The sequence below is a fragment of the Sparus aurata genome, chromosome 21, assembly GCF_900880675.1.
Source record: "Sparus aurata chromosome 21, fSpaAur1.1, whole genome shotgun sequence".
Classification (NCBI taxonomy): Eukaryota; Metazoa; Chordata; class Actinopteri; order Spariformes; family Sparidae; genus Sparus; species Sparus aurata.
In genome coordinates, this window is record NC_044207.1 from 11032774 (window position 1) to 11044562 (window position 11789).

At 40.4% G+C, this 11789-nt stretch overlaps 1 protein-coding gene across 2 annotated transcripts; it reads left to right on the forward strand.

Annotated features, from left to right (window-relative positions):
* The first annotated feature begins 266 nt into the window (after positions 1-266).
* On the forward strand, positions 267-11336 carry LOC115573158 (uncharacterized). 2 transcript variants are annotated; one of them, XM_030403824.1, is made up of 19 exons: positions 267-423; positions 1361-2297; positions 2398-2589; positions 4033-4567; positions 4667-4782; positions 4869-4894; positions 5066-5106; positions 5220-5270; positions 5498-5630; positions 5798-5957; positions 6447-6570; positions 6699-6730; positions 7118-7181; positions 7321-7358; positions 7631-7694; positions 10127-10225; positions 10370-10383; positions 10640-10673; positions 10826-11336. In XM_030403824.1, exons 1-19 carry the CDS (start codon positions 415-417, stop codon positions 10893-10895), a joined length of 2739 nt encoding a protein of 912 aa, XP_030259684.1. In that variant the 5' UTR covers positions 267-414; the 3' UTR covers positions 10896-11336. The 2 variants fall into 2 exon arrangements, with proteins under 2 accessions (XP_030259684.1, XP_030259685.1); XM_030403825.1 differs by lacking the exon at positions 10370-10383.
* Positions 11337-11789: the final 453 nt, after the last annotated feature.

Below are 11789 nucleotides of genomic sequence, written 5' to 3' on the forward strand. Positions count from 1 at the left end.
AGGGGGAATGCAAGACGAGTACACTGCTTTTCAAAACCTGATGCCTACATTGCCCACAATGGAATGTAGCCACTGCTTATTGGAGACAATCCCTATGAGATTACATTTAGCTTCCTCTGGAGACACAAAACGCTTTATACTTTTTTTTTCACGAATGCAGCAGTACCTGTAAGCACACCATATTGAGTAAAGTTTGTGGATTTATCCTTTAACATACGCTGTCGTTTCCGACGCTTCTGATTGGTCAATAAAACAGCATCAGCGGGCACGTTTTCAGGTCACGCAGGTGCGTCTCACGTCTCGCGGCGGCGCTTTCAAATTGTTTGTGGCTCGACGCAGCTGACGGCGTCCAAGTCAGTTTAGACGGCTTTCCTTGTGTTCAGACCTGCACAGTGATGTTCAGACAGAGCTACAATGGAGGAGGTAACTTTTTAACGAATATTTTCTCTCTTACTTTAGCTTGAGGGCCGTTGGAGGAGAGCTACATTTAGCTAGTTGGCCTTCTTACGTGCCCCTTTGCTAAGTTAGCCCTAACACCGTACAAGTCTTTGGCTCAGATTGGTTAAATTGTGTAGTTTATTAAAGGGTTGGTTCACCCGAGTTACAAAACATTTTTCTCATGCACTTGTAGTATTATCTAGCCAGACAGCTAATTTTGGTTTCACCACCTCAAAACTATGTGCAAATTAATTTTTTTATGTGGTGCCCGCAGTCTGTCACTGCATTAAAAAGGTTTAGCAGCATTAACTTATCTTCTCTGAGAACCAGTGTGCCTGTTATTCTGGTTAACCCAAATACCTCAGTGTCAATAATAATTAGTTAATTGGTAAATAGTTTTGTTTATAAAATGAAAACTTAAAACTGGCCCTCACAATTGCTTAAATGCACAAATAGACGCATTCACATGTCTTAAACATATTCAGTTTGCAAACGTTAAAGATAAAGGAAATCAATCAATATTCATATTTGTAAAGCTGGAACCAGAGTCATTCTTAAAGAATGACTCAAAATGATTGATTGATTGATTGATTGATTGATCATCTAAATTGTAAGCAGTTAATGTTTCTGGGAAAGAGCTGTTCAAAGACAAATTCCATTCACCTAAATTGTATCATGGTTGAAGCAGAAGTTATTTCAAACCCGCACCATGTGAAACCACAACTATCTGCATCCTAACAAGCTGACCACAAGAGAGTGAGTGAGAAAATGTTGCTTGTAATTTTGGTAAACCGATTCTTTAATTATGTTGTGTCAGCATTGGGTTTTGGCTCCCTGAATTAACCATCTTGAGTAAATTGTCCATGAAAGTAACAGACATATCTATTAATCTAATGATTGATGATATTTTTTTTTTTTGGAGGGATTGATCAGCTTCCAAGCTCTGAGGGCTAAGTTTCAGGAAGAAGCCCTCCTGGCTCATTCCAAAACCAGTAGACCAGCTGTGGCAGAGAAGCCCAAACACCTTCCTCCTCCTGGAGGTCACTGCAGCTCTGTGGTTAGCAGTATTAATATTGCTGTAGAAAACAAGACACCAGTGGTTCCCCGGGTCATCTTCAGAGATGGGCTGCGTTCATCTGGAGGCAAGCGACCAATTTTCTTTCCACCACAGTCTGAGCAGACCTCCCCTACATCCCCGGTGCCTAATGGCGACGGCACAACTAGGCAGTCCCTCAAAGACCGACACATGCCTCTGGTGCTTCCTATCCTGCCTGTTAAAGAGCAGAAGACAGAACTGCCAGCCAGGAAGGAGCATAAACTGGAACCAGAGCCAAGGAAAGAAGTCCTGCCACAAACTAAGATCAAGAAAAAAGGTTTGCTGCTTCCTTTCAAGTCAGCCAAAGCATCAAAAGTCAGCTCAGAAAACAGAGAGGAGCCTACATATGCTGATTTGACCACCAGACCTTCCAGTGCTCCTGGTGAGTTACCCCCGGTGGAAAAACAAACCATAGAAGATGGGATTTATTTTCAGAGTGACCAATCAACCGCCGATTTCCCTCACTCAAGCCCAGATATCTCAAACACCCCACCCTCTGCAGACTCAAGCGTTGACTCGGACAACAAAATCATTAGCACCTTGGAGCGGGCAAAGAAAAAGTTTTCACGCAGGCAGATGTTGATCTCTGCCAAACCTAAGAGCTTGCGTTCCCCCGACTACATCTCAAGAGACAAGGTGTTCCCTTCACCGCCAAAGAACGGTGAAAGTGTTGAATCAGAGCTACCTGTACCCCCACCAGTGTGTCTCCTACACCTGGCTTGTATTTCAGCTCGACCTTTCTTCAAAGCCAACACTGCAAGCAGTAAGTTACATTTAGTGCTAAACTGTTTCAATCCACATCAGACTTGATTTACAGATGCATTTTCTAAAGCATATGTGATATTGTATTTCCCGATGGCTAGGGCCTGTGTTGGATAAGCAGATTGGCAGGGATAAAGCAGAACCTCCCTCTGTCAGGACCGGGGAACCTCTTCCACCCCCTGTTCCTCCCAAGAAACCTCTACCTGACCTGACCTCACTGGGGACATTGTCACTGAAGCCTACCAGACCCCCTTTTGTAGATCTCAGCTGTTACTATCTACCCACAGCTTACGGTATGTTGACTTGCATTAATGTTTTTGCTTTTTTGTGTGTGTGTGTGTTTGCATGTGTTTGTCAGTAGGACAAAAAATGCCCCCCAAAACAGGTACATGCACAAATTATGTATTACTTGCCTAAATGCCCTACATCTTAAAGTCCAGTAGGTGGTAGTAAAATTCAATAGTGGCAAAACATAGCCAACTGTCGAAATACGATCACTCAATGTAGCAATGCAATACTGTGGTGACCCATGATATAGAGACATTCACCAAAGATTACGGCTCCTTCAAGATGGGAGCTCAAAAGGGACAGAGGGGAATTCTGGGAAACTAGTTTTTGGTCAGCTGGCTTTACTGTGTGTTTAGCCTATGTTACATATCATGCAATTGAATATTCTTTTACTCACAGCCATACTTGAGTAATAGTAAAGATATCTTGTTAGAATATTACTGTGGTGAAAGGGAAACCCACCTATACAAATCTTCTGTATTGGCGTGTTTACATGTATGTATAACTGTATACAATGGATCAACCGATGAAGGTGAGGTCCGCTGAGGCCGTCATGCAGGCTACGACCGCTACTGTATACAGGATGCCAAGTCTACTTGCATACAAGTGACACATTTTTAAAAGAGGGTAGACGGGACACTATCAGCCTTCATAGCAGATGATGGTGTGCGTGTGATTTTTAAAAAAAATGTGCGTGTGTTTTATTGCCACTGTCAATGAAGGATATACTGTATGGTTATTTAAGATGTATGTCAGGTAGTTGTGTATGGCCAGTATACTCCAATATTAAAAGGCCATAAAAAAAAATAGTCGCCCAAACTCTGTCTGGAAAAGCTTAATACCGTAATTGACCATGAAAGAGGTGAAGGAATGCTGTCAGTGTTTTGGTTTATGCATGCTTTTTTGAATGTGATTGCAGATGAAATTAATTTAAACATTACTTTGGCTCTGATGCAGCATGCAATCTGTAAAGTCACTAGTAACTAAAGTTATCAAATAAATGTGATTGGAAAAAAAAAATAGGTGAAGTGGCAATATAAAGAACCAGAAAATGTATATACTTAAGTACGAGTTCGTCAAAATTGCACTGTAGTACAGTACTTGAGTAAATGTACTTGAATGTATTCCATCACTGCTTACTGACATTAAAATGTGAATTGCCTGCAATAAACTCCAGATATATCAAGAGCACATTTCAAAATGTATGCTTCACAAGAATAAGCAATAGTATTGACCAAGTTTGCACTTGCAGATTGGCCTCAGTGGAGGTTAAAGCTGTTCTAGCCCTGCCCTGCCCTTCTAGGTCGACTTTTGTTGCTACAGACTGAAGAATATGACAGCAGTTGTACTTTACTTGGACTGTATTATTTGTGCTGCAGTTTACATTATACTTATTTGTGGTAAAGTTGAACATCTGTTCAAGTGCTGACTTTGGTTTCTTATTATAGAGGTGTCTCCAGGTCTTAGCCAGGCACCAAGTGAAGAGCCAGAGTCCGAGCCCCAATCATCTGTACTCGATGCTCCAGAGTTTCCCGACTTTGAGAACTCGGAGATGGAAACGGCAGAGGGTGATGCTGTTGACATTTGTGCGCTGGAACTGGAGGATTTACATGTAGTCAGCACTGACCTTCCTCTTCCAGATGACTGTGGGGTCTCTGATTTTGAGCATTCACTACCTGACCTGTCAGGGTGTGACCCTGTAGAGCCCCATATGAGCTCTGGCATCCAAGATGTGGACCTTGGCAGTGACAACATAATACCCCTTGATCTAGCCAGCTTCCCTGCACCAATAAACCTTTCAGAGTTCCCAGAGCCTGCTGTGCCAGAGCTGTGGTCTCAGAGTGAGGAGGCGAGCCTAGATCCTCAGTCCAACTCTCAAGCTGATGAGACTAATCTGGGAGCTGCTGAGCTTCAGTCTGCTTCACATGACACAGACAATAGTTACCATGTAGCAGTAGATGATGGGATTCAACCACATCCAAAGTGAGTTTTGTTGTACCTGCAATCACACTTTGATTATTATTTTTCTTTTTCTTTACATTTCAATATTTAATGAAAATGTATTGTTTTTCTCCCCTGTAGTGTGTATCAACAGGACAGTTACTATGAAGCTTGCAATAATGTATATGAGGATGTCGAGAACATCCACAAATTCGCCTTGGGCCAGAACTCACGTAAACGTAAAGGTGGTCTGAAGAGTAAGAATGTTTACTTAAGACAGTGTTTCTTCTCGAAATAAGAACTTTTGCAGACATTTATTTTCCCTGTTAAACTCTTTTTACAGATCCCTATGCTGACAACCACCACACGGTAACAAAAATGTTTTAATCTAATCCACTATATAATCTCTGTATGGAGTAAGTAGTAAAAGAACAGTTAATGTTTATGACCAGAGACACAGTGGAGAAACGTACTTTAACTCTCTGTATTCCCTTTGGAACAATCTGTGGTCAATTAAAAATCATGTGTGTTTATTTCAAGAAGGAGGAAGCGTGTCTAAACATATGGCCGCGGAATCCGTGGTATGTCTTCTGGTTTTCTTAAACATGCAGTCCTGCTTCTTCCCATTAACATCGTTTTTTGCCAGTTTGAGGACGACCATTGATTTTCCTCTTCCTGTGTTATCAAACTGTAGGGGCAGTGTATCAGGAGAACATGCTCATTCGGCCCGCACTCATGTCCTCAAGTATGTTACACATCTCCTTCTCTCACTGGTGTTGTGGTAAAACATACAATGTTGAACAGCCTTTTCACTTTGTTTTTACATTAAAAAAGCTTTTGTAATTTCTTATACAGTTGAGTATTTTTATTTTTTTTACAGGCATATGGTCCCATTTGTATTTCAGGTGGTAAATCTAGTCTTTATGGACAATTAGTTACTTTTTGCCACTGAACAGTTTAATTTGTTTTCAGTAAAGGAAGCCAAAGTCCCAACACTGCAGATCATAAAGAACTGAAGAAGAGGGAGAAGCAGCGACTGGAGAAGGAGAAGAAGGAACAAAAAGAAAGGGAGAAGAAGGAAAATGAAATGAAGAAGAAGTTCAAAGTAAGTTAAACAATCAATTACTTTATAGGGCCTGTAATTGTTATTATTCAGTGTTTAAACTTATTTGACTTGTTGACTTTTTCAATAAATATGGACAGATCAGCTCAAGGCTGTAATTTGGCATCATGCATGGCAGCACTCTTATTGCTGAGACTTTTTCTCTCTAGGTGACTGGTGAAGAGGAGCCCATGTACCATGCCAGGGTGATGGTGGCTAACAAGGTTCGTAAGAATGACCTTCCTGTGAAGAGCGGGGACACAGTTGGCATCATTCGCACCACCAGCTGCCCCAAAGGCAAATGGTTGGCCCGAGACGCCAACCACAAGTGTAAGTTTAGACGTAGTGTTTTGTTTAATTGTGTTTTATGAATGAAAATGAAGAATAGTTTACAATTTCAGTAAAATCAACAATTGAGATAACACAATGCCTTGGTTGTACATGTCGGGTTGTGTCACAAGATCTGACCCTTGGCTTAAAGAACCTTCGCTTGTGTTTCTTTCACCTGAATTTTTAGACTTAGAAGGACGCTCGAACTCCACCCACACTGATACTTTTTCATTTTAAAATCCACACATTTTGCTAGGTTTTTGCCTAAAATCCACACTACTCCAGAATTTCAAAACCACTATAACAGATTACAGGTGTTGCTGTAGTTGTAAGTTAATACAAGTAAATTATTAGTATTAATAGTTCTGATTATTTTCTGCAACTAAACAACCAGCCGCAGAGTAGACAACCTGCCTCCTGTACCTGACCAGTGTAGCCTTTGAGTAGCATCTGAATGTAGTGGAAGTTTCTCTGTTTCTGGTATTGCAGATGGTTATATTTCAGTCATGAATGTTGAGCTTAACATCAAGGAGATGCTGGAACTTGGCAAGAAGGCCCAAGCAGCTGGACGAGGTGGCAACATGGAGGCAGATACCATCAGCATTGGGAGCAGGTACTGGGTAGCTCACTGATAATGATCTTTGTTTCTCAATTAAAAACAGTTTGTAACCAGCTTTTGCTTGCCAGTCCATCAGTATGTGTCATGAGCAATAAATCATAACCCTTATCTTTGTTTTGCAGATCCTCAAGCCACCCTGTACTAACAAGCAGCTGTGGGTATCTGCAGCCTCTGCTCAAACACATGAAGCTCTATGGTTGACTTAATGTTGCTAGCCTGGTTGTATGATCTCCTCCAAGAATAAGTTTACATTAGCTACAGCCTATTAAAGACAGCACATACAAAGTAAACTGGTTGATATAATGTATGGACTTGCTGACTGAAGGAGAACAGATGCACAGGCTGGCAACAAGTCCAAAGTCTCACATGGCGTAAAGCCTGGCCTGAATAACTTAACTAGTTGTCATCTGCTTGACAGCCTTGTGTTATTTTATGATTGTGAAGGAATTTCATGTAAGCTGAGGCCTTTTTTCATATTACCCTGCCAAACATCTATCAACATATACACTGTGCTTATTCATACTAATTTGTTTTTCCACAGTCACAGATGACAGTGAAGAGTGGGCCTGTGAAGATGAGACCCTCTCTCCCTCCAATGAAAGCCAGTAAGGCTGACAAGTTGCATGGTCTTTATTGTGGCTTGGCCACTTAAGAGTGAATTTAAATCATTCCCTCTGAAAGATATGATTAAATGTATGTGTCGCAGAACATATATACTTATTTTCTGTGTCTCTCACTCTATAGTACCTTCCCCCTGCAGACTGTCTCACTGCCCGAGATGCGTGAGTACATTTTATATCCAGTCCTTTTTGAAGTGAAAACCTGAGAACAGAAGATGCTTTTTTTTCCCCTTGCTCTCAGCCTTCTGGTTTAGTGGTTGTTTCATGCTATGCATTGACATATGGCAGATTGTAACATGCCTTTGATGTGCACTTTTACCATGTCGTTTCCTGACTCCCCACCCCCCTTTACTCTGTCTTACTGTCCTTGCATAACTCACCCCAAACCCTCCATCGCCTGCCCACCTCTGCCATTCATGTGTTGGCTTTGATAGCATGTGGCCATGTCGGCACCCAGCACACCCTGAGTGATGCCAACCTGGAGGACCTACACACACAGTGAGTCTCAGGTGTTGAAGCAGATACCTCGACATGTTTCATTTGTATTCCATTTATGTACATAAATCTTCCTACATCCTCCTCTTCTCAAGACTGAGTGTGTTGATATCCCTACATGAGCAACTACTCAACATTAGAGAGAAGAAGAATAGCATGGAGAGCTAAAGAAATATACAATTGGTAACCTTGTTCATCAGTCCTGGAAAGGAAGTACAGCTTTTTGGTCTGACTGTAACATGTTTCTTCTGTCCTCTAGTAGCGTCCCAAGACAATACTGTAGGACCGCGAGCAACAAGTTTCCTTTTATTTTCAAGAAATCTACAGATTCACTCAATGAATCGTTTCTTCTATTTAAAGACAACGAAGAAAAGCAACATTTGACAAGTCAGAAAGCGCAAATATTTGTCGTTTTTGTTAAATAAAAAATGATTCATAAGCAAAATAGTTATCATTTAACTTTCTTTCTATTGTTTAATTCATTCATTTGCTAATTGTTTCAGAACTACATCAGTCAAAAAGTTCGAGGTTGAAATAAAAGGATATTATGATATCAGTTAGAAAAAGTCTTCACTTACATGAAGAGATCAAAGCTTTAATAAGTCTTTTATAACTAAACTGGAACAGACATTTGGATTTGTGCGTCATCACCGCCTTGTCTATGCATGTTTAGTGGTGGAGCCCACAAACAGTAACTCTGTGGCTTGTTAATTTCTTAAAGTTATGGCCGACTGGACACAACTACCAACATCAACCTTGCCAATCTCTCTCCTAGTAGGAGGGAGAAGAAAGGTTGGTTTATTGGAATGCAGTTACATTAAATCAAATTAATTAATCACAAGCAGCCCAAAACCATTTTATCCGAGCATTAAAATAAGAAACCGGCCAACACTGGTCTAACTATTTAAAATATCAGTTCACCCAAAAGTGAAAATTGAATCATTATCTACTCTCCCTCATGCCAGTGGGAAGTGTGGGGAAGTTTCGTAGTCTACATCACATTTTTGGAGCTTCACAGCAAAACAGCATTGAAGCATTCTCCTAAACAACTGAAGCAGTTGGGGACTGGTTTCAAAGTGTTTACAAAAAGCAACCAAAGTACAAATAGTGTCTACATACAACTCATTGTGCATAATCCTGAAGACTTTCCAGAAGTCCCACATTCATTTGAAAAAGTTGCTACTTTACCTCACTGTAGCAGCTAGGCTAAAAACACACACACCCTGTCTGAAGTGAATGCACAAGCTTGACTGTGTGTCAAGGACGTCCTTTCAAATCCATCCAGACTAGGATTAAGCCAGACGAGCTGTATGGAGCTATTAAATGTTTGTTGTTGTTTTTTTTCTTTTTTTCCATTTTGTGTGTGTGTGTGTGTGTGTGTGTGTGATAATGCTCCATGCTGTTTTGCTGTGAGGCTTCACAAATGTTTTATGGACTACAAAACTTCCCCTCATCTTCCATCGACATGAGAATGAGTAGATAACGACTGAATTTTAATTTTCAGATGAATTTATCCTTTAAATCAGTGATTCAGGGGTACTTCTGGAACATTTTCACGCCTTGTCAAGGGTGGAAAAGCACAGGTGTGACCAATAACACTAATGATGGCTCCTTTCTATCAAGTGTCCCAGGAAGGCATGTCAGTGAGTGAGCATGTACATTACCAGAGCCCTGGAACTAGCTCACCTAAGTGGAATGCAGCCTTCATTAATGTTATAAATTCCACCTGGGCTTTTCCTGCTTTGACAAGCCAGAATGTCTGCTTTGAAAATGGTCTGTCAGACTTTCGTGGTTGTTTCACGGTTACTGCACTGGATTAGAGTATTTTGTATGTGTGTACCTTGCCCCCTGTGGGCCATTAATGAGTATGAAAACTAATATGTTCAGTAGTAAAACAAGTAGGGATACATGATATGGATTTTCTTTTCAGCTGATGCGATAACTGATAATTACCTGAGTATCATGGCCGATACCAATAAAATAACTGATAATATAAACGTTTTCATGCACATGTGAGTGTAAGAAATGCTAAGATTTAGTGAGCGAAGCGGTTTATTTGATATTCCATAGCTGTGATTTTATGGTTAAACTTGAAGACTTTTTACCTCATGTTTTCACACCAGTGATATGTTTGGCTCATGTCTATATTGCGTGGCTCTACACAGGTGAAGCAGTTTGGAGTTATGAGGGCGAAAACGGCATGTTTGCTGTTCTTCCCTTTGTTTATTGCCTACTCACAAAACACCTGTGAAGGTGCATGCCACCAACCTAATGTGTGTGGGTGCTGCACTTGTTAAGCCAACAAAAGCGATTTTGGCTTTGTTTTATCTGCATTAATGTCTTAATCTGCAGATGCCATATAATGTACATTTTATTATTATATATCATACATCCTTTAAAACAAGTCCTAACAGTTTCTTGTGTCCACCCTTTAGGACCAGACATGAGGCCCTGCAGAAACTAGCCATCTTCTTCCAGCACAGCAAAGATGAATTTGGTGACTACCCTGATAGTGGAGAAGCCACCCCGACAAGGTAAAGTACTCTCTTATCCATTAACTTAACCATTACCGTCTTCCTAAAGCCCACTGATGTCAAATGTAAAATCTGTTAATGATATAAAAATGTTTACTTAATTATTTATGTTTTTCCTTTTTATCCGTTCTATCCTATGAAAAGTGCCGAGACACCAAGTAAGTTCAGAGTGTAGTTGTCTCCATGATTCCACTGTTGTCACCACTCATGTCACTCTCACTGATAATGGAGAAGCTAAGAGGAGGGTGCTTGCAAATGTCTTTAAACAGTCTCAACACTGGCGTCTTGCCTCTAATGGAAAATAACTTGTCTGTACATTTATCTAATTCCTGTAACCCGGAGACATGATGCAGGAGAGGCTGCAGAGACAGTTCAAAGTTAATGTGACATTTGTGTCTGCTTGTCTTCATCCAGACTTCTTGCATGCTGTTGAGGAGCCTCCATATCCGTGAGTGTTTTTTTTTTGCTTTTTTTTTTGTTTTTTTCTTCCTCTAATCGGCAAGCTTGGCTTTGTTTGATCCTTATTTATATCTGCAGAGCACTTATAGATCTGGCATTCTGCTTGTGACCTGTGATGTCCCATTGTGTTTTGTATGACAGTGAACAGGAGGCTGACTTCACAGAGCTGGAGCTCCTTCCTCCCCCTCCACTATACGCTGACATTTTCTAATCACAACATCGGGTAAAATCAGGGAATGTCGGTATGAAAAACTATACAGCTCAGTTTTGGGATTTGATACTATGAGTAATATCTGACATGGAGAGATATATTTAAAAATATAGTTTGACCCTCTACAGTAGAGAAAAGAATCCTTCATGAAGCTGCTGATGTGACTGTACTGTTGTTCTGATTGCACCTTTTTTGTTGAGTTTGTTGCACATATTTGTACATTTTCACATGTTTCACATTTTAGTTTTTCCTTTGTCTTTGATGTTACTGTTGATGTAGCACTAAATGAATCATTGCACTTAATCCAAAATAAATTACAGTAACAAAGTTGTAACAGAGTTGTTCACTTGAAGTAGCTTACATTTAAGATGTTTGTCTGTGAATGTGTTCTTTGCATTTTCTTTTGTTTCCATGTTACATCTAATAAATAGTTGCCATTTATTTCATGCTTTTGATAACGCTTTCATGATGTTGAAACAGACTGCTGGAACAAAGATGTAAACAGTGTACCTGCTACGACCGTCTTAACATTTAGCATTCCACTCCTGAGATGATCGATATAAGGTGGCATGTATATATGGCTGTATATACTGTTTATACCAAATTATACATTCGGAAAAGGCAAACATCTGAAGTATTGAAGGAGACCTGTTATGATTTTCTTTTTTTCCTTCCAGTCAGTGTGTTCTATACGTAGGTTCTTGTTTATATGAAACGTCTTACAAGCCTAAAAAGCCAGTCTGTGCCAATGGGAGATTCTCTGTCCTACCGAAAACACAGCTCCTGAAACATCCTTGTCAGTAGTCCCGCCTTTAATTCCATGACTTTGTGACATCACACTACGCCACCATTTTCTTAATGCAAGTCTATATTCACCGTAGAAGTAAAGCTTAC